This window comes from Chrysemys picta, chromosome 1 (assembly GCF_011386835.1).
Source record: "Chrysemys picta bellii isolate R12L10 chromosome 1, ASM1138683v2, whole genome shotgun sequence".
Classification (NCBI taxonomy): Eukaryota; Metazoa; Chordata; order Testudines; family Emydidae; genus Chrysemys; species Chrysemys picta.
Window position 1 is genome coordinate 6328938 of NC_088791.1, and position 22683 is coordinate 6351620.

Below are 22683 nucleotides of genomic sequence, written 5' to 3' on the forward strand. Positions count from 1 at the left end.
AGTGGCAAGAATGTTGCCTCGATGCCTCCAGACCTTTCTACATGGAAATAGGTAGAAGTTTTTGTCCCTATCAAATTTAGTCCTAATTGATAGGAATCAACAGTCTAGCTTCAGAGAAATGTTGTGCCACTGACGGTCCACACGTGCTGCAAACTGAGCAGAAATCTGCTTCGGCTCCCTCATGAATAAGGCTGCAAGTTTGTCACGGAGATCACAGAAGTCACAGTTTCGCATATTACACAGAAAAATACACCGTGAAGCTCAGAGTTTGACCGCATTGCAAATTCAATTCCTGGTCATTTTCATAAGGGATGCGTCTGCCAGATATGACCAAGCAAGCATTTCAGTTCCAATCCATATGAAATGCCGTTTCACAGTTAACAATATTTTGTTCTACTTGCTTTACACCACACCAATTTGTTGGTTGTTTTGTTGTTGTTGTTGTTGTTTGAATTGCAGATAGGTGCGTTCTGCTGCCAGAGGAACTAGAATGTTTCATTTACACTTCTTGATCTTTATATTAAAATAGAAACTGTTGAAAAGCAGATCTCTACTCTCGGGTGTGGGAGGGGGTGAGGGCTCTGGGCCGTGCTTACCTTGGGGGGGCTCCCCGGAAGCGGACGGCATGTCCGGCTCCTAGGCAGAGGCATGGCCAAGTGGCTCCGTGTGCTGCCTCCCCCTGCAGGTGCCACCCCCGCAGCTCCCATTGGCTGCGGTTCCCAGCCAATGGGAGCAGCAGAGCGGGCACTCAGGGTCAGTGCCTCCGCCTAGGGGTCGCAGAGATATTCTGGCTGCTTCTGGGACCTGCGTGGAGCCAGGTAGGGAGCCTGCCAGTCCCGCCAGCACACACACACACCAGCACCAGAGGGGTTCCTGGGCCACGTGCCACCGCTTGCCCACCCAGCACCAATGGGGGTCTCAGGCCACCACCACCACCCCGAGCACCCCCAGCGCCCCTGGGCCGCCCCTTCTCCCAGAGCACCCAAGTTTTAGTCATGGATAGGTCACAGGCCGTGAATTTTTGTTTACTGCCTGCGACCTGTGCAGACTTTTACTAAAAATACCTGTGACTAAAACGTAGCCTTAGTCATGAACCTTTCAAGTTCTCTAGGGCTGGGGAGAGTATTCTGTCTGGCCTAGGGCCTGGGAACACGAGGGTTAGAAGACAGAACACACAGCAACAAAAGAATGGAGGAGGAGAGCATATTCTGGTGACGAGGTGTCTGTTTTTTGGAAGTTATTATATGTTATCTAGACAGTCATCTCAGACCTGACAAAACAGTTCCACCTGCTCATTTCCTACTGTACACATCTCCTGCCCCTCTTCCCCCCGCAATGTCATTTCCAAAAACCATTCTTATTTCTCGTAGGAACAGCATCAACATATTCTGGGTTTGGGTTTCGGGTTTTTGCAGCTATTTTCGATTGATTGCCGCTCCCTCCATTTCCACTAGGTGGCAAGACAGACACAATTATGCAAAGTTTGATCTTCTCACCCTGAGCAAACTGTTCCTCTCCACTACACAGCCTTGTCCCCTGAATTCTTCTGTCTTGGGGAATTGCTCTCTCCGATTAACAATCAAGAGACTGCACCAGGCAGGTGTCACGACTCACTTTTTCCTTCAGCTTGTTTGCATCAGGCCTAATTTTGTTGGGGGCAGGAGGAGAAATGTACAGGATCTCAGCATCTTTCAAGAGGGTTTCAAGCAGTTTGCAATGAGGGACCCATGGGCGAGGCTGCTCTTGGCTTGGAGAAGAGCTCAAGGACTGGTTACAGTTTCGGATGCGACATGGCGTGGTTGCCATTTTCTCTCTACCTTCTGGGGACTGGGCTTTGTGGAGGTAAGAACAGAAGGCTAAGGGGTGACTTTATCACAGTCTATAAGTATCTACATGGGGAACGGATATTTAATAACAGGTTCTTCAGCCTGGCAGAGGAAGATCTCACACGATCCAAGGGCTGGAAGGTGCAGCTAGACAAATTCAGACTGGAAATAAGGTGTACATTTTGAGAGTAATTCACCAATGGAACAATTTACCAGGGGTTGTGGTGGATTCTCCACCACTGACAATTTTTAAATCAAGATTGGATTTTTTTTTAAAGCTCTGCTCTAGGAATTTATTGTGGGCAGTTCCCTGGCTTGGGTTATACAAGAAGTTGGACTAGATGATCACAATGGTCCCTTTTGGGCTTAAAGCAACAGAGGGTCCTGTGGCACCTTTGAGACTAACAGAAGTATTGGGAGCATAAGCTTTCGTGGGTAAGAACCTCACTTCTTCAGATGCAACAGGACCCTCTGTTGCTTTTTACAGATTCAGATTAACACGGCTACCCCTCTGATACTTGACACCTTCTGGGCTTGGAATTTCTGAATCTTAGCATTTTCTATTCCAGCGCAGCATATCTGCGAGTGTAGTCTTACCCTGGGACAAGTTTTTGCATTTTCTTGCGAGCCTGTGATAATGTGTTGGTCTTGTGCATGAGCTGAAGCTGAAATCAAGCTGCGAATCAACTGCAAGCAATGTATCTTTGTGCAGAATTTCAATCTTTTGTTGCAGACAGCTCTCTCTCTGAGTTGGAAAATCCATCCTGTGTATGTAGAATTTGATGTAGCCCCGTGTTCTAAGTACCATAATATAAGCAGAAACAATCTTCAAATAGAGGCGCGTATTATAGCAAATGACAAGGTGTGACTACAACATTGCAAATGTTTTATCTTTTTCAGGTTAATTGTAACATACAGTTTATAGTACAGGCATTCACTTTTCACCTGATGGGCATGGTATATATGCACCTTGGTTCCAGTCCTACACAGACTTTCCTATGGGATGGACTTTACACATCATGAGAATTCAGTCCATAGATTATTCGCAGTGCATAAAGGCAAGCCTGCACCTAAGTCTGTGAAGGAGCAGGGCCCTAGTTAGTTGCTTGTGTAGTTGTTCTCTGGAAGGTGTGTCTGTGTGTTACCGTTCGCAAGCAGTGGACAATCTATGAGAGGTTGAGAAGAGCTTTCTGTTCAAAGTCTCTCTTTTTATTAGCTCCTAACTCTCTGGAGGAAAAAATCCTTTTGGGATTAAATGTCATATGTTTGGTTTTCACTAGCACTGGCTTAAAACGTGGTGTGTGTGGGGGTGGAATTCTGAGAAATACGTGGAATTTCTTTTTGTCAGAATTTCCAAATGTTAGAGATTTTCTCAGAAGTAAGAGGTGGATGGAATGTTTGAGTAAAATCCATTTAGCCGTCAGCTAAGTGGAAGGGGATAAAATACACGCACACATGTCGGAGTATTCTCTGTGTGTCTAATACTGTATAGTATATTGTGCATGTACTATTTATTATATATTCTGTCTATATATTGCTTTATACTGTATGTGACAGTAAAGGGTGGAGCATACAGTAGTAGATTTTAATTTTAGATTGGAAGCTCCTTGAGGTATGGACCTGGGCTTCTTGCATTTGACGGCAAAGCATCGTGCACATCTGTGGTGCATCAGAAATAAAAACATTGCATGGTGTCTTGTAGGTGTATGGGCCAAATTCTGCTCTTATTGAAATCAGCAGGTTGCATAAGCAGAATTTGGCCCGTGTTTTTATTCTAAGGAGATTTGTGAGGATTGTTCTGGAGTAACTTGTTAGACAAATGATGGATTTCATTCTGCTTTGGGTATTTATATGGGCCTCGTTACCCTAATATCTGGGCAGCTGATAATTAAGGCTATGATATAGTCATGGGTATTTTAGTAAAAGTAATGGACAGGTCACGGGCAATAAACAAAAATTCACGGCCTGTAACCTGTCCGTGACTTATACTATAAATACCCCGGACTAAATCTTGGGGGGGGTTGCTGCTGCGGGAGGCCTGGGGGGATACTGGGGTGCTGCTCAGGGGGCCACTTCTTGTGGGGGGGGAGGGCTAGGGCCAGCAGCACCAGCTGCCGAAGGTCACCAAGCAGCAGCTGCTCCAGTCGCCGCGGGACCACTGTTCAGACGGTCCCCAGGGCCAGCCGCACCGGCAGCCCTGGGGTGGACCTCACTGGCCACGGCAGAAATCACAGAGGTCATGGAAAGTCATGGAATCCATGACTTCCGCGACCGACACGGCGCCCTACTCATAATCTTTAGGGTATTTATCCTCATGACACGCTGGTGAGGCAGGGCTTTTATCCCATTTTACAGATGGATAACTGAGGCACAGAGAGACTTGCCCAATGTCAGACAGGAAATCTGGGAGGGACAGGGAAACAAACCTGGGTTTCCAGCATCCTAGTCTTTACTGTACAAACACCCTGCTGTTTCGTCTGCCTGTTAGAATACCCTTGAAGAAAAACAGTTAATCTCTTCAACATATTACCTGTGATTTTTCTGAAAGAAACACCACTTTTCCTTGATTTATCTTTAGCCAGGGGGAGGGATAGCTCAGGGGTTTGAGCATTGGCCTGTTAAACCCAGGGTTGTGAGTTCAGTTCTTGAGGGGGCCATTTTGGGATCTGGGGCAAAAATCTGTCTGGGGTTTGTTCCTGCTTTGAGCAGGGGGTTGGACTAGATGACCTCCTGAGGTCCCTTCCCACCCTGACATTCTATGACCTATGGTCTTCTTCTGCAACTTTCATGCTCCAAGGTACAAAGTAGCAACATATTTATCAACATAAGCAGTGGAGAAAATTTTTTTTTAATGGTCACTTTCTAGATCCTACTGCTTTCTACCGTGGGAAAGCACCTTGGGTGATGGGAAGATTCCCAGAGAACCAGCCCAGTGTGTGACGCTGAAAATCTGCCAAGAAGCCATGTTAATATCGGGCAGCTCTGTCATGGAAGTGACACGGGGTTTCTTAGGCAAGGAAATCTGTGTGAAGTTCTGCATGTGGTTAGCGTCACATCTACGCTGCAACTTGCAGCAATGTTTGCAACTGGATGGCGTGGGGTGGGGGCAACTATAGCGTAACCAGGTTCCCTGACATGGCTTCCTTTGCTGTGTAGACAGAGCCTGCTGGAGTTACTCCAGACTGAATGCTTGCGTCGGGACTTACTCCACACTCTCCTTTTCCTTAGCTGCGTCCAAACAAGACCTGGTTCTAGATCAGCCGCCAGTTGTCAGAGCCCTCAGAGGGGAGTCGGTGACTCTGCCCTGCTCCTGTGACGTCTGTAACTACCCCGACTTCCACTCCGAATGGCGTTTCACCGGTGGAAACAGGGGCCCAGGCACCATCCTGGCCGTGAAGACGGCCCTCAATTCCAAACACCAGGACCCACCGTACAAGTTTTCTGTGACGCACCAGAGAAACTCAAGATCTTTGCTGCTCATTAAAAACCTGCAGATAAACGACCAGGGAACCTACATGTGTACAATGATTAAAAACGTGCCGCCTCCTACGGTGATCTTGAAAGGGCCCGGGACGCAGCTTGAAGTCTATGGTAAGGATCATTTACACGAATAGCATGGGCCAGACCCTCCGTAGTCATGGAGCTAAGGCAATTTACACCCGCTGAGGACCTGGCCTCAGGACCTAAATCCAGCTTATGTGAAACCTGTCCATTGAGGGGTAGAGTTTGTCTTGCAGCTCCGATGAGGGACGAGAGAGAGCTGGGGTTTCATAGATTCATAGATTCTAGGACTGGAAGGGACCTCGAGAGGTCATCGAGTCCAGTCCCCTGCCCGCATGGCAGGACCAAATACTGTCTAGACCATCCCTGATAGACATTTATCTAACCTACTCTTAAATATCTCCAGAGATGGAGATTCCACAACCTCCCTAGGCAATTTGTTCCAGTGTTTAACCACCCTGACAGTTAGGAACTTTTTCCTAATGTCCAACCTAGACCTCCCTTGCTGCAGTTTAAACCCATTGCTTCTGGTTCTATCCTTAGAGGCTAAGGTGAACAAGTTTTCTCCCTCCTCCTTATGACACCCTTTTAAATACCTGAAAACTGCTATCATGTCCCCTCAGTCTTCTCTTTTCCAAACTAAACAAACCCAATTCTTTCAGCCTTCCTTCATAGGTCATGTTCTCAAGACCTTTAATCATTCTTGTTGCTCTTCTCTGGACCCTTTCCAATTTCTCCACATCTTTTTTAAAATGCGGTGCCCAGAACTGGACACAATACTCCAGCTGAGGCCTAACCAGAGCAGAGTAGAGCGGAAGAATGACTTCTCGTGTCTTGCTCACAACACACCTGTTAATACATCCCAGAATCATGTTTGCTTTTTTTGCAACAGCATCACACTGTTGACTCATATTTAGCTTGTGGTCCACTATAACCCCTAGATCCCTTTCTGCCGTACTCCTTCCTAGACAGTCTCTTCCCATTCTGTATGTGTGAAACTGATTTTTCCTTCCTAAGTGGAGCACTTTGCATTTGTCTTTGTTAAACTTCATCCTGTTTACCTCAGCCCATTTCTCCAATTTGTCCAGATCATTTTGAATTATGACCCTGTCCTCCAAAGCAGTTGCAATCCCTCCCAGTTTGGTATCATCCGCAAACTTAATAAGCGTACTTTCTATGCCAATATCTAAGTCGTTGATGAAGATATTGAACAGAGCCGGTCCCAAAACAGACCCCTGCGGTACCCCACTCGTTATGCCTTTCCAGCAGGATTGGGAACCATTAATAACAACTCTCTGAGTACAGTTATCCAGCCAGTTATGCACCCACCTTATAGTAGCCCCATCTAAATTGTATTTGCCTAGTTTATCGATAAGAATATCATGCGAGACCGTATCAAATGCCTTACTAAAGTCTAGGTATACCACATCCACCGCTTCACCCTTATCCACAAGGCTCGTTATCCTATCAAAGAAAGCTATCAGATTGGTTTGACATGATTTGTTCTTCACAAATCCATGCTGGCTGTTCCCTATCACCTTACCACCTTCCAAATGTTTGCAGATGATTTATGGTATTTGATGATTTGTGTATTCTTTATGGGTGAAATTCACTCCTGCACATTGTACCAGCATAAAGTCACCACTTCAATCCCACTTAAGAGCTCAGAGCACAGGTGCCGACTTTCTGCTTTCCCCAGGGGTGCTCCGCTCCTTCCCCTGAGGCCCCGCCCCCACTCCGCTCCTTCCCCTAAGGCCTCGCCCCCACTCTGCTCCTTCCCCTAAGGCCCCACCCTCACTCTGCCTCTCCTCACCCTCTCCCCCGAGGCTCCACCCCCACCCTGCCTCTTTCTGCCCCCACTCCGTCCTCTCCCCCGATTGCACCCCCCCGGCTCCGCCTCTTCCTGTCCCCGCTCCACCCTCTTCCCTCCCCAGCGCCTCCCGCCCGCTGCCGAACAGCTGATAGGCAGCGAGCGGGAGGCACTGGGGGGGAAGGGGAGGAGCTGATTAGCAGGGCGCACCGAACAGCTGATCGGGGGGGGTGGCTGGTGAATGCTGAGCACCCACTATTTTTTCTTTCTGGGGGTGCTCCAGCCCTGAAGCACCCACAGAGTCGGCGCCTATGGCTCAGAATAGGGGTCTGCGAATCTCTGACACTCCAATGTACCTGAACAAATAAATAGCCACACAATGCCTGTTGTCACAATGGGGCCCTCTAGATCTCCATTTCCCCCCCGGTCTGTAATCTGATTTACCTGGTTCTCTTCTCCTCTGCAGTTTTGCCCAAAATCTGGCTCTTTGCTTCTCCCTCGGAAGCAGCTCTTCCCATGGCCCTAGTGACCTGTGCAGTGAGGGACTTTTATCCACAATCTCTCTACGCCACACTGAACGCAACGTGCGGGGTATACGACGCGCTGGCGGACAATGCTTCAGCTGTCATGACTGATGATGGGACCTTCAACATGACCCTACAGGCCTGGGTGAATGTGACCGACTGCCAGAATGGGACGGAAGTGACCTGCTTGGTTAGACAGCTCACAGCTGAGACACGCAGGATTCTCTGGATACCCAGGGCAAAAAATAAAGGTAGGAGCCCTGGCTATTTGGGGGGGTAATGGCCTTATGTATCATTTCAGAGAAGGCTTTCCAGGTGTAGGAGCGCTGTGGGGGAATGTGCGAAGACGGCTGGGATAGAAGCAGGCCTGGTTGGTAGGGTGGAAGGTGCCGGGGGTGACCTGAGAGGAGATAAAAGCATCTAATAGAGGAAAAAGCTATGTAGGGCAGGAGGAGTAGCTTGAACTTGATGTATCGAGGGAGGGAGGAGACAATGGAAGATTCCAAAGGCTTTTATAAAATGGTTTGACCGTGTGTGCAGGATGGATGCATTTACTAAATCAGAAATAATAATAACCAAACTTGCCCCAATTGCATGTGCAAATTATGCCCCTGTGCGGGCATCCAGGCTTTAATGGGATGTTGTGAACTTAAATATAGCGCTTCAGTCTGGAAACTTCAGACCTGCTGTCGTTGCAAGGAACAGCTGAGAGTCCTGTAGCTGGAAACGGATTGCTGACAGTGCATTCAACAGCCCCTTAGGTATGGCCAGTTTCACTGCTTCCTCTGCGGAGTTAATTAGGCTGAGTTTAATTAGTCCCTTTCCCTGTTCACAAAAGATTTAAGCACATGTTTAAATCCCCTCATGTGCTTAAAACTAAGCATGTACTGAAACACCACTGACTAATGGTGTTTAAGTATGTAGTTAAAGTTAAGCACAGTCTTAAGTGAATGGGGATGGATGCTTAAATGCTTTGCTTAACTGGGGATGTAGGCCCTGATCCTGCACACATAAGTAACTCATTTGCATGAGCATTTGTAGGTTTGACTCTTAGGGTTTGTCTATATGAGGAGTTATTCCTGATTTGGGGGGAGGGATAGCTTAGTGGTTTGAGCATTGGCCAACTAAACCCAGGATTGTGAATTCAATCCTTAAGGGGGCCACTTGGGGGTCTGGGGCAAAATCAGTACTTGGTCCTGCTAGTGAAGGCAGGGGGCTGGACTCAATGACCTTTCAAGGTCCCTTCCAGCTCTAGGAGATGGGATATCTCCATTAATAATTATTATAACTCCATATGTGGATACTCTTATGCCAGAATTAGAGAGCTTTATATTGAATTAGCTTAATCCAGTGGATTAAACTAATTTGGAATAAGGCGCTGTTATTCTGGAACAAGAGTAACTCCATGAGTGGATAATCAGGAATAATTAATCATCTTTAAATTCACACCCAACTTTATTCTGGATTCATTTTCACGTGTAGACGAACCCTTCGTTTTCTGTGTCATTTTAGCGAGTCTTTCACTCCGCAACAGGGAAGAGAGAAATATATTAATCAATAGGAAAACGTGACTCTAAAACTACGCCTGAAATTGTAATTTACACCTGACACTGCTCTTTCACTGGCTTTTTCTGAAACTGACTAGGTTTCAAATGAGTGGTGTCCTTGTAACCAGGTGGTTGTACAAATGGCTGCCTGTTGGGACTGCGTACTTGGTCAACAATGAACAACACCCCCCGTTTTCCCAGTTCCACCGCCGGCCTCCATTCTACTTTTCATAGGATTCCAGGCCTGCAGTCCCACTGAAGTCCATAGGAGGCTTTCCGTTGATTTCAACTGGCTTTGAATAAGGCCTTAAATTGTTTTTAAAGCATATTTTGGCAACTGAGTTTTTCAGTGTCGTGGTTTGTTCACAAGTTTGGCACACTTCAAACCCCGAGTTTCCATTTTCCTGTCCGGCCGGAAACAGAACTGCAGCTTCAGCGTGGTCACTGTTGTTAATTCTGTTTCACCTGCCTGATGAGCCACACAGCCTGAAGGGTCTGAAATGTACTTGCAGGCACGTCGTTTGCTGTGTCAGAGCAGACCTCTGTCCAGTTAAATGTCCTGCGGTTCCCATTCATTTTAGGCTTCTGGTGAGAGCAGGAGCTGTCTGTACCTAGAGCTACTTTCTAACAAAACCAAATGCATAAGTAACTTCACTTTACTCGAAAAGATGATGTGAAGATTGGACATCAGAACCAGAGACCACGGCCCAGCATGCTGACCAATCCTGGCAAATTGGGGTTTTGGGGGGCTGCCTGGTCTGTCGTCTCTTGTCATAGATCGTGAGCTCTTTGAGACTGGGCCATCTTTTTCTGCTGTGTTTTGTACAGCCCCTAGCACAATGGGGACCAGGACTGGACTTCTAGCCACTACCACCATGCCGATAATTAATAATTATTATTATTAAGAGTATGGCTTACATAAGTCCCTTACAAAGCTAATGGTTTACTCTTTACCTTCTCCTCCCCGCTCAATCCCACGTCTCTCTTTTATCCTCATGGTGTTGCCTCGTGGGATGGATAAATTGCAAACTCATTGGGGCAGGGGCTCTCTTTAACAGGTCTAAACACTGCAGGCTAGTGAGCATTCTCACCGGTCAGGGAGAGGAAATCAAGCTCCATGTGTAACCCACACACCTCCTGGGTGTGGTGTTCTGGCCCATCTAGAAGAAGTGAGGTTTTTACTCACGAAAGCTTATGCCCAAATAAATCTGTTAGTCTTTAAGGTGCCACCAGACTCCTTGTTGTTTTTGTAGATACAGACTAACACGGCTACCCCCTGATACTTGAGACCACTTAGAGATTAATGAGTGTGCTCTACACCCTTAGCTAACAGCCCCATGGCTTTTAGCTCATGCCGTAGAGGCTCATGCACTGAGGTCCTAGGTTCGATCCCGCCCACCGATGACTGGGGTCTGCCTGTGTTACACGGGCACTACTCTTCTCCTTGGGGCTTGTTTATTGACCACAATACAGCTACCAAATCAACTCAGCTGAAAACATCGGCAGTAATCCCCAGCTGCCTTCTTGGAATTGGGAGTTTTGTTTCAAAACGTCGCTAGGTTTATCTTTTTAAAGGGTAAAAACACCTAAAAATTAAAGGAAAAGAACAAAAATAATAGTTTTGGGTCAAACTAAACATTTTGTTCCACCCGAAACAAAACATTTTCCATGTTTCGCTTCGGCTCCTGAATCGAAAAGCCGATTATCGCTCTGCTCTAACTATAAGTACTCAGCCCGCTGGCTTGCCTTGTGCACAGTGTGCAGAGAGCCAGCCAGGGTGTGTTGCCGTGGGTTGATTTGGCTTCAGAGACTCACAGCCATGCAGTGTACTGGGATTTCTACAGTGCCGTGAGAGCACTCCCTGGCCTCCCCTCCCCCCCCCCCCCAGCCCATCTTTGTAATTTTCAAGATAACCTGCTCAAACACTGCCGCAGCTGAACACGCTTTCGGTCTGAGCAATGCCACGGGCCTTATCTTCACACCTACTGAGTGACCATAGAGCAGAAAAGAGTAAAGAGGAAGCAGATGACGGCATGTGGTTAGGGGCTCAGGTTTGTGCCAAACGGCTCATTCTCTGTTCCTCTACAGAAGCAAACGCTGTTGAGTATTGCGTGGATATTCACCCTGCTCTGAATTCGTCTCTGTACACAAAGGCCAACCCTGTATGTTCACTCTGAATGGCTTCTATTAAGGGAAGCAATCAAACAAGCTAGAAAGTAAGTGACGTCTCTAGGGGAGAGGGAGAGCACAGCGTGTGTGTGTTTCTGTAACATGCTGCATGCCATCTGCCTTCCAAAATGGCAGCGGCCTATGCAGGCAGGCAGACGCCTTAGTAGTTTAAAGGCACAGTGAAGAGAAAAGAGTCATAACAGCTCTATGGCTACGTACGACACAAACCCTCCTGATGCATGCAGCGTAATTCTCATGGAAGTTAAGATGTACACCCGGGACTTCCCATTGTGATGTATTAGGGATGAGCATGAGATGAAATCACTACATTCTAAAGTACCAGAAATGTGGAAATATTTGTCTTTTTACCTAGTGCTAGTTTCTCTGCTCCACCCTGAATTGTAGCTCTGCCTCAGGGTTTATAATTTAACCCCTGGCCCCCTTACTTCTTATCTTGCTTTTTGTAGTTTAGCATTGACTTAGGAGATATTTAGTACCGGTCTTTGCACTAGCCAGCGATGACTGACCCCACTCTGATCCTCAAGAGGCCTGATCCTGTATCAGCAGGACTGGCGTATCTAGGCCAATGGTCTGACCCTGCACCTATACCAGCGAACGTTCTTCCACGTGTGACAAGGTGGGCAAACCCCGCATTGGAAAGGAAGAGGTTAACGAGCTACTTCGGGCACCGGCAGCCCCACCCTGCTGTCCCTGAAGTTTAAAGGAAGAGCAAACAGAACAGAGTGGAGGGGAACTGACCTATGCCCTCAGCTCCTCCTGCGAGAGGTTCGGCTGCCTGGGCCACTGGCTTTTGGGACTCTCCCCGACCTGCTGTGGGAAAGGCCACTCACACTCCGAAGGGCTCTGACCTCGGATTTATTTTATTTGATGGCTTCAGTTTGCCCTTTTGGAGCAGGGGACTGGCAGGCAGCAATCCAGGGAAGGAGAAGCACAGCACCTTTGGGTGCAAACCTTCGCTGCTTACCACAGGGCCCTGGAGTGGAACGCGGTGGAGAGGGCGGGCTCGGGTTCCCCTACTAACCCCTAGGGGGTGCCAAGGGTCACAAGCCTACCCTGGTATGAGAGAACCTGGATGGAATCAAAGCTCCAAAACCAAGAGAGTAGAGACCTCAAAACATAGACTCAGGGGAGGCCTAGAGACCCTCTTGGCTGATCCTAGGATTATCAGCTGCTGGACTCTTTGCATATCCCAAGAGGAGCAAGGCACTAGCTAACCGTGGTCGAGCCTCAATAACTAGCATCCCATAAGCAGGGACTGAAGCCAGTGGAGGGTGAACAACTAGAGGCAGACTCGCCATGATGCCATGCCCAGACACAAGAGGGCGCCCTGGTGGTGAACTGCCTACTACACCACACAACAGGTAATTAAGCTGTGGAACTCCTTGCCACAGGATGTTGTCAAGACTGAAAATACAGGAAGGTTCAAAAAGGGATTGGACGTTTGTCTGGCTAGCAAGAATGTCTGGAGTTGTTACAGTTAATGCTAATGTACATTTTGGGAGATTATACCTCATGCTTCAGGGTTTAAGACCAACTCTAACTAAAGAGATTAGAAGAAGACCTAATATGGGGGGGGGCATATTGCCCCACATCTGCCCAATATGGGGTTCCATGGACCGTCCTCTGAAACAGTTGGTGCTGGCCTCAGTCAGAGACAGGCTACTGTTCTGCTTTGCTGTGGTGTTGCCCTGACATGTGCTGATGTTGGCTCAGGGTGAGGGAACACCGCAATGCCAGCAGGGCCATAGGGGTTTGTCACGCTGTGTTTACCGCATGACTCTTGGGGACACCCTTCATTGAGAAGGTCTTTGCTCAGCAATGGGATTCCAGATGCTATTGTTTCTTACCTGCCCCTGCTAAGGCTCTGGCATGTTAACTCCTTGCTTCCCATTCAGTGTAAGATGTTGATGATGATTACTCAGCAGGGATCAACGGTGATAAACGAATGCATTTCTCTTCTCCCCCCTGTCTCCAGCAGTGCTGTTACCTGTGCCGATCATTCTCATCAGATTTATTTTTGGAGGAGCTGTGGTTCTTTGGCTTATGTTCTTGGTAGGCTGCTTCATGAAAAGTAAGTATCCAGGAAATGGAGGCATTCGACGCTGATCAATGTAGCGTTCAACAAAGCATCTCGGGCTCGGCAAATGCTCTGACATTTCTCATGGTGGCCTCCAGGCTGCCGGAGCTGGGTATAGGTGGACTCCTCAGTGCAGGGATCACTGGGTGGAATGTTCTGCGCGATGCAAAGCAGACTAGGGCCGGCTCAGAGCTACACAGTTTGATTGAGGTCCGTTACGTTGGTGTACAGCTGCGGATTTTTGTATATTGCTTGGGCGCATGCACGCTGCGATGCTTGTGTCACTGCTCTGCTTACTCACCACGTGTGGTGGCATCGATGGAAAATGCTGTGCACATCGGGTAGGTGTCCCGGTACGTCCCACACCGCTGTCTGGTGCAGTGCCTTGTGGGACATTAGTGTAGTGTTTTGTGACCATAATGCTCCCCTCTGTAAGGGAATGCTAAACGTTCCACCATTAGCAGGCCTGGTGTGTAAAATACCTTGTTTATGCCAGGGGATCTCAACGTTTTTCTTGCTGAGGTTCCCCCCCCCCGCCCCAACATACTATAAAAACTCCATGGCCCACCTTTGCCACAACATCTGTTCTTCTTCGAGTGCTTGCTCATATCCATTTCAATTAGGTGCGTGCACGATCGTCGGAGAATTTTTACCCTAGCAACACCCGGTAGGTCGGCTGTGGAGCCCTCTGGAGTGGCGCCTTCATGGCGCTGGATGTATACCCCAGCCGACCCAGTGCCCTCTCAGTTCCTTCTTACTGCCCGGGACGGTGGTTGGAACTGTGGAGCGCGGCTTCACTGTTCTCCACCTTCCCTAGCGTTTTCTTTTCCCGTAGTTTGTATAGTTTTATTATAGTTACTCTAGTTATAGTTGTAGTTATAGTTGTTGTGTATATAGAGTTAGGTTAGTGGGTTGGAAGGGGTTCTCCCCCTTCCTCCCCACCCGCCGCTTGGGCTCATGCCCAAGGTTCTGGGCTTTAAGCCTTGTTGGGCCTGCTCTAAGCCTATGCCAACGGGCGACCCCCACGACTCCTGCTTGAAGTGCCTGGGGCATTTCACCAGGCCGAAAAGTGGAAGATTTGTAAAGCTTTCCGACCCTGGACCAAGAAAGATAAATAAATAAATTAATGTAATGGAGATATCCTATAATGGAAGGGACCCTGAAAGGTCATCAAGTCCAGCCCCCTGCCTTCACTAGCAGGACCAAGTACTGAATTTGCCCCAGATCCCTAAGTGGCCCCCTCAAGGATTGAACTCACAACCCTGGGTTTAAGCAGGCCAATGCTCAAACCACTGAGCTATCCCCCTCCACATAAGAGTAGGGCTTCCGTTTAAAGCAGCTCTTAATGGACTCGGTACCAGGCGCTTCGGTGCACAGTGCTCCAGCATCAGCAGCAGGTACTGCACCATGGACGGACTCTATCAGAGACCCATGGCACCGGGCTTCCCCGGCACCACCAGCGCAATCGGTCCGGCGCCGATCTCTCTCACCTGGCCAGAAGCGGCCAGAGACAACGGATCCACCTCAGCAGTCGGCGGCACCCTGGAGGCCAGCCTCAGAGTCGTGTCCAGCTACAGAGCGACCGAGGGTACAAGCACCGACACTGGCACCGTTGACTCCGGCACCGAAGGAAGAGCCGTTGAGTCCTGTGTGCACAGGCTCCCCGACACGTACCATGGTTGAGCGCCGGTGGAGCGCCAGCTTCCATCGACACCGGAAACTTTTGCAGCAGCGCGAGACCTCATTGCCCTGATGGAACCGGCATCGCCGCAGACCGTGGTACCACCTCCGATTCGTGTGGTACCGTCTAGGGGCAAGCCAGCCCTGATACGTCCAGTAACTCCTCCGGCAGAAGCATGGCTCCGGTCCCAGTTCCAGATTCGAGCCCACTCCCGGTGCCGTTCTCAGTCCCGATGCCACTCTCCCTCACGTCGGTCGTACTCACGGCACCGCTCCAGCTCACGATGCGGCTCCGACTCACATTACCGATCAGATTCCCAATGTCGATCCCGGCACCACTTAGAGCGCAGAGCGCCCTCCCTGAGCCAATCACGGCACCGCTCTCGCGGACGGTCGTCTTCGCGGTCAAGATCCGGATCCCGGTACCAACCCAGACCTCGGCACCGGTCTCGGTCCCGGCACCGCTCCCCAACATCTCGGTGGCACCACTCACCGGCGACTCAGTACCGGTCTCCACCGCATCCTGGAGAATCGACGCAGTCACGTTCGCCACCACCTTGGCCCTCACATTCTGCCTCGCAGTCGTCGCAGTCCGAAGGGGACTCGTGCTCCGGCTTCTCTGCTCCTGACCAGGACGAGGGTGATGCTGGAGGACCAGGATCCTGGTCAAGGGCCACCTCAATGGGCCTTTTGGACCCTGTGGGCATACCACCAAGCCCAGGGGGTACCGTCAGGGGCCTCCCGCTCAGCCCACTCAGAGCCTCGGGTGCCAGAGGCCACCATAACCTGTCCTGCACCAGGAAGTATGGAAACTGCAGCCCCGACTACTGGGCAAGCTCCAGACCCCAGCAGCAGGACCCATCACAACAAGCAGAGGAGGTGGTGGAGCTGGAGGACCCAGTGGTGGACATCCTATCCGTGGAGGCCCCATCCCGAGTGGCTTTGCCCCTTATACGCACCATCCACACCATTGCAAAAACAATCTGGCAGATGCCTGCTTCCATCCCTCCAACAGCTAGAGGAGTGGAGAGGAAATATTTTGTTCCCTCCAAGGAGTATGAGTAGCTATACACTCACCCTCAGCCGTGCTCACTAGTAGTGGCCTCGGTAAATGAAAAGGAGCGGCATGGGCAACAGGCTCCAGCGCCCAAATCAAAGGACGCTAGGTGCCTCGATCTGTTCGGGCAGAAAATTTACTCTGCCGGGGGGCTACAGCTCAGGGTTGCAAACCAACAGGCACTCCTGAGCCGCTACAACTATAATTCATGGAACTCCATGTTAAAATTTAAAGAACTAGTGCCCCTAGCAGGAGCAGCGCCAGGGTTTTTGGGCCCTAGGCGGGGGTCCTTCTGTGCTCCCGGTCGTCGTCGGCAATTCTGTGGCGGGGGGGTCCTTCAGCGCTCCCGGTCTTCGGGGCACTTCGGCGGCGGGTCCCGGAGCGAGTGAAGGACCCGCCGCAGAATTGCCGCCGAAGACCCAGAGCGCGGAAGGACCCCCCGCTGCCAAATTGCCACCCTGCCAAATCCTGGCGCACTAGGCAACCGCCTAGGTCACCTAAATGGAAGCGCCGGCCCTTGCCCCCAGAGTCCAGGGACAAATTTGAGGCCCTAGTAGAGGAAGGCAAAAAGGTGACTAGGACCTCCTTGCAGGCCTCCCTGGATGCTGAAGACTCCGCTGCCAGGACCCTTGCATTGGACATAGCCATGCGCCATTTATCGTGGCTTCAGGTGTCAGGGCTACCTCCAGAACTGCAGCAAACCCTGCAGGACCTTCCATTTGAAGGGCAAGGCCTGTTCTCGGACAAAACAGACTCTAGGCTCCAGAGCCTCACAGATTCCAGGGCTATAATGCGGTCCTTAGGGATGCACACGCCGGTCACCCAGCGAAGACCCTTCAAGCCACAGCCTCAACGGCCCTACCCACCTCCTCGGCCGAGGCAGGATTTCTATAGAAGGCGCGGGAGAGGGGGCAGGAAAAAATCCACCGGCCACCAGGCTGGTCAGAACCAAGGCCCGCCTAAACCACTGGCGGGGCCCAAACAAAACTTTTGAAGGTGCGCCCAAGGACGGCGTACCAGTCATCAACCAGAATCTTTCCCCTCCATTCTGGAATCATCTCTCTCTTTTCCACCGTGCGTGGTCCCTCATAACTACAGACAGTTGGGTTCTTCACACGGTAGAAAAAGGGATATTCTTTCCAATTTTCTTGCTTCCCTCCTTCCCATCCTCCCTCTCCGTCCCTCTTCAGGGACCCCTCTCACGAGCATCTTCTTATACAGGAGGTCCAAATGCTATGAGCCGTGGGAGCGATCGAGGAGGTTCCATGGGAGCGATCGAGGAGGTTCCAAGGGAGCTAAGGGGCAGGGGTTTTTACTACCGTTATTTCTTAATCCCCAAGGCCAAGAGTGGGCTTCGACCTATCCTGGACCTGCGCGGACTCAACAAATTCATGGTAAAGTTGAAGTTCCATATGGTATCACTGGGGACCATTATTCCTTCCCTAGATCCTGGAGACTGATACGCCGCCCTCGACATGAAGGACGCGTACTTCCACATAGCAATCCATCCAGCATACAGACGCTTCCTTCGCTTTGTGCTCAACCGCGAACATTATCAGTTCACAGTCCTTCCCTTCGGCCTTTCCATGGTCCCCAGAGTATTCACCAAATGTATGGCTGTCATGGCAGCCTCCCTTCGTCAGCAGTGGATCCAACTATTTCCGTATCTCGAAGATTGGCTTATCCACGGTCATACCAAGGAACAAGTGCAGTCCCACATTCAAGTTGCCATAGCCATGTTTCGTCAGCTGGGCCTCCTGCTCAATGTTGAAAAGTCGACACTGGTGCCAACCCAGAGAATAGAGTTCATTGGGGCAGTCTTAGATTCCAGACGGGCCCGAGTTCTCCTTCTGGAGGCCCGCTTCCAGTCATTGGTGAACCTCATCCGCAGCCTTCAAAGTTTCCCAACCTCAACGGTGAAAACATGCCTGAGCCTTCTAGGGCACATGGCCTCTTGCATGCACGTGACCAGGCATGCCAGCCTGCGGCTCCGCCCACTTCAGGCCTGCTATCAACAGTATATCGCCCAGGTTGGGACAGTTTGAGTATGGTGGTCACCGTCCCAGAAGCAGTCCTATCCTCTCTGCTGGTGGATGGTTCCCGAGTCAGTATGCAAAGGGGTCCCCTTTCATGCCCCTCAACCATCCTTGTCCCTGGTCACAGATGCGTCGTCCCTAGGATGGGGCGCCCACCTGGGGGACCTCCGAACACAGGGTCTATGGACCGCAACCGAATTATCTCTACACATCAATATACGAGAACTGATCGCAGTGCGCCTGGCATGTCAGACTTTCAGGGAGCGTCTACATGGTCGTTGCGTTTCAGTCCTCACAGACAACACCACATGTTCTATATCAACAAGCAAGGGGGAGCCCGATCGTCCCCCCTCTGTCGGGAAGCCATTCGCCTGTGGGAGTTCTGTATAGCCCACTCTATCCATCTGGTGGCGTCCTTTCTCCCGGGGGTCCAGAACACGCTGGCGGATCGCCTCAGCAGGTCCTTCTGGTCTCACGAGTGGTCGGTTCGTTCAGATGTCATCCACTCCATCTTCCTGAGGTGGGGGTTTCCCCAGGTCGACCTGTTCGCCTTACGCAGCAATCGGAAGTGCCAAATGTTTTGTTCTCTCCAGGGGAGATCCCCGGATTCGCTGTCAGATGCCTTCCTGATCCGGTGGAAGACCAGCTGTTCTACGCCTTCCCTCTGTTCCCGCTAGTCCACAAGGTCCTGCTCAAGGTACGCAGTGACAGAACACGTCTGATTCTGGTCGCCCCAGCATGGCCCAGGCAGCACTGGTACACCACGCTGCTGGAACTATCGGTAGACGCTCCGATTCCACTCCCGCTCTGGCCAGACCTGATCTCAGAGGACCACGGCCGACTCTGTCACCCCGACCTGCAATCCCTGGCTCCATCTCACGGCGTGGATGCTGCATGGCTGACTCGGTCGGAGCTACTCTGCTCACACTCAGTGCAGCAGGTTCTGCTAGGCAGCAGGAAACCCTCCACTCAGGCCACGTACTTGGCCAAATGGAAGCGCTTCTCCTGCTGGTGCGCTCAGCACAACACAATCGGTGCCTCTCATCCTAGACTATCTCCTATTCCTAGAACAGCAGGGCCTGGCGATATCATCTGTCAGGGTGCACCTAACTGCCATCTCGGCTTTCCACCCATATCCATTCCAAACCCGCCCTCCTTCCCATCTGGCGGAGTAGCCGTCAAGAAGGAACTGAGAGGGCGCTGGGTCGGCTGGGGTATATATCCAGCGCCATGAAGGCACCACTCCAGGGGGCTCCACAGCCGACCCACCGGGTGTTGCTAGGGTAAAAATTCTCCGACGATCGTGCACGCGGCGCATGCACACCTAATTGGAATGGATATGAGCAACACCTCTCGAAGAACAAGTTACAAAGGTGAGTAACTGTCTTTTTTTTCTGCACCCAAAGCCAGGGCAGTGTTAGGGGATAGCAAGCAGGGCAGTTGCCCAGGATCCCACACCACAGGGGTCCCTGCAAAGCTAAGTTGCTCAGTCTCCGGCTTCAGCCCCGGGTGGCAGGTTTTGGGGCCCCGGGTTTCAGCCTTGTGCAGCAGGGCTTCTGCTTTTTGCCCTGGGCCCCAGTGAGTCTAATGCCGGCCCTGCTTGGTGGACCCCCTGAAACCTGCTCGTGGCCCCCCCAGAGCGCCCCGGACCCTGGTTGAGAACTGCTGATGTAAGCTAACCTCAGCCATACCTGGAAGAGTGTTAAAGGATTTTCTGATGAACACATCTGGGGTATATAAGCAAACTTGGTAACCAGTACAGATCTGGTATGGAAGTACAAGACATGGTGTCAGGAGTAAACTAAGAACAGAGACAAGAAGGAACGAAGCACCAAAGGTTGCAGGATCTCATCAACATGCCTCTCTTCAATGCTCCAGAGCATTTCAGCTTTGACAAACCTTCAGAACGGACAGACTGGAAGCAGGATTTTGCAAGATTTTGCATTGCTATCAAGCTGCACGAAGAAACTGGAGATATCTAGGTATTGTCTTTAAGTTGTGCTATGGGAAAGCAAGTAGAGCATATCTTTAAATCTTTTGACTTTACTGGAGACAGTTACAAAGATGGCTATGAAAGGGTTCTGGCTATGTTTGCTGCATACTTTACACCTCAGAGAAATGTGGTGTATAAAAGAGCACGTTTTCTCCAGAAAATTCAAGAACTGGGGTGGGAGTGTGGGGGGGGAATGTTGAATGTTTTCTAAGAGTTCTGCATGTATTGGCTGAAAACTATGATTTTGGGGAATGCAAAACATGAAAATATCAGCGACAGGCTGGTTATTGGGTTAACAGATAAAACCCTTTCACAGCAGCTACAACTGTAGAGAGATTTAACTCTAGCCTCGGCTATACAGAGAGCAGAGTAGTTTGAGATGATGAGACTGCAAAACCTAGAGCAAACTTGACAAACATTGAAAAACCTGAAACTAGCTTAGAAACTGTAAACAGCCACTTGAGTGTTAAAAGTAATTATTATGAACCCCCTGAGGCAAGGCGGGAGCACTCCCAGGCTAAGAGGGACCAATTCCAGCTTGTGTGCACAAGGTGTGGAAAAAATCATATCCCAAGAGATGATGCATGTCCAGCCAGAGACGCAAGGCGTAATACATGCATGAAATATGGACATTTTACAGCTGTTCGCTGCACCAAAGCAGTCAGGAAGTTGACTCATATTACAGACAACTAAGGGCCATTGTTTCTGGGATCTATCACGTGTGATGACATACAGCCTGCCTGGAGAGTGAAACTGAATATTCCTGGCAAGACTATTGACTTTAAAATTGACTCAAGGGTTGATGTGACAGTCATCTCAGAAAGGATTTACAGTCCCCTTTAACCCCTCCCCGAGCTGAAGTCACCTGACACAGCTCTGACCAGCCCTGGAGGTATACAGAACTGCCTGGGCCAGTGCATCACAGAAATGACTTACAATGCCTAGCTTTTGTCTTTCTGTGCAGGGTTGTAGTAGCCATGTCGGTCCCAGGATATTAGAGAGACAAGGTGGAAGGGGTAATAGCTTTTATTGGACCAACTTTTGTTGGTGAGCGAGACGAGCTTTCGAGCTTACACAGAGCTCCTCTTCAGGCCTGGGAAACATACTCAGAGCATCTCAGCTAAATACAAGATAGAACAGATTGTTTAGCATAAGTAGTTAAAATATTTCAAGGGACCAGACAAGGTGAGGTGGCCTAACACCCCTCCAGTCATGGGGGAAAGAAAGGGGGGAACGGTAGCTGCAGGGGGTTGTTAGTGGGTTACAAATTGTTGTAATAAGCCGTAAATCCAGTATCTCTATTCAGTCCATGATTTTTAGTATCTGGCAAAATGAATTTGCTCCCAGGCTGATCTTTTGAAAGTGTTGTGCAGGTTTCCGTTGAGGATGAGGACTGAGAGGTCAGATATAGAGTGATCACTTATAGGGTGATCAGATATAGGGTGTTTTTGACTTTTATCATTTTCCTGTGTGAGTTCATGCAAGAGCATAGTGATTGTCTGGCTTCACCCACATAGTTCTCTTCGTAGCAGGCCTGCCCGGACCAGCTGTGGCACTGAGTTCCTTGCACACCACTTCACAGCCCGTCGACCCCCAGGCCGGAGGAGGCGGAGCAGATGTCCCAGAACTGGAGTAAGCAGCTACACAGCGGCTCATGGAGCGGTTCTCTGCACGGCCGCCATTGGGCTACCCCTGCGACTAATTGGACCTGTGAGATGGGTTGTGCTCGGACTATGAGAGCTGAGCTTCAAGAAGCCGGCCAGTTATTACTCGGAACTATGGGGTTGAGGACAGACCAGATTTTAAAGGTATTTAGGCACCTGACTCCCATTGAAATCAAATTCCTAATGCAGTGATCTGGCTCACTCGATTTCTTGTATGTAAAATATTTATCTGCAGGGTTTTCATGTTTCTTTTGACTTCCCTTTTCGCTAAAGCAAAAGATCCATCCAGTTCCGTATTCCCAAGGCCCCCGAGGGCTGACGAGTGGAGAAGACCCACCTGCAACGGTGCCCTGCCAGGGTTTATTTTTATTTCCCCGAGCCAGAAATAGGAGCCCAGCGTGTATTCGGTGTATTTTAGAGACGGGCCCTCGGACAGGCTGAACCCAGCCCTTGTTGTGGCCCTTGGTCCCTGGCAGCTGGGTTGCACATAGGTTGGTTCTCCTGTCAGATGTTAACGGCAAAGCATTTCATGCCGTTGTCCCTGTGCTTTGGTGGATAGCTGGGAAAGCTGCCTGATGGGGATTTCCCAGCTTATTTCTGAGATGCAAAGTGTGCCGTACTAACGGCCAAATGCAGGTGGGGGGTAAGAGACCCAGGCAGCTCCCACGGGATTGTACCTATTGCTCCCTGAATATTGCCCTGCAAGCTCGGTTACTGAATCAGCTCTTGCATTTGGCTGTATTTGGAGCTGGTAAACGTCTGCGTTCTCTTTGCTTCT

General features: G+C 50.1%; 1 protein-coding gene across 2 annotated transcripts; it reads left to right on the forward strand.

Moving 5' to 3' along the window:
• Window positions 1-1548: 1548 nt before the first annotated feature.
• Window positions 1549-22049, forward strand: LOC103306549 (uncharacterized). 2 transcript variants are annotated; one of them, XM_024110615.3, is made up of 5 exons: window positions 1549-1842; window positions 5055-5417; window positions 7604-7912; window positions 13377-13469; window positions 21771-22049. In XM_024110615.3, exons 1-5 carry the CDS (start codon window positions 1728-1730, stop codon window positions 21875-21877), a joined length of 987 nt encoding a protein of 328 aa, XP_023966383.2. In that variant the 5' UTR covers window positions 1549-1727; the 3' UTR covers window positions 21878-22049. The 2 variants fall into 2 exon arrangements, with proteins under 2 accessions (XP_023966383.2, XP_042698182.2); XM_042842248.2 differs by having other exon boundaries at window positions 1578-1842; window positions 21774-22008.
• The last annotated feature ends 634 nt before the right edge of the window (window positions 22050-22683 follow it).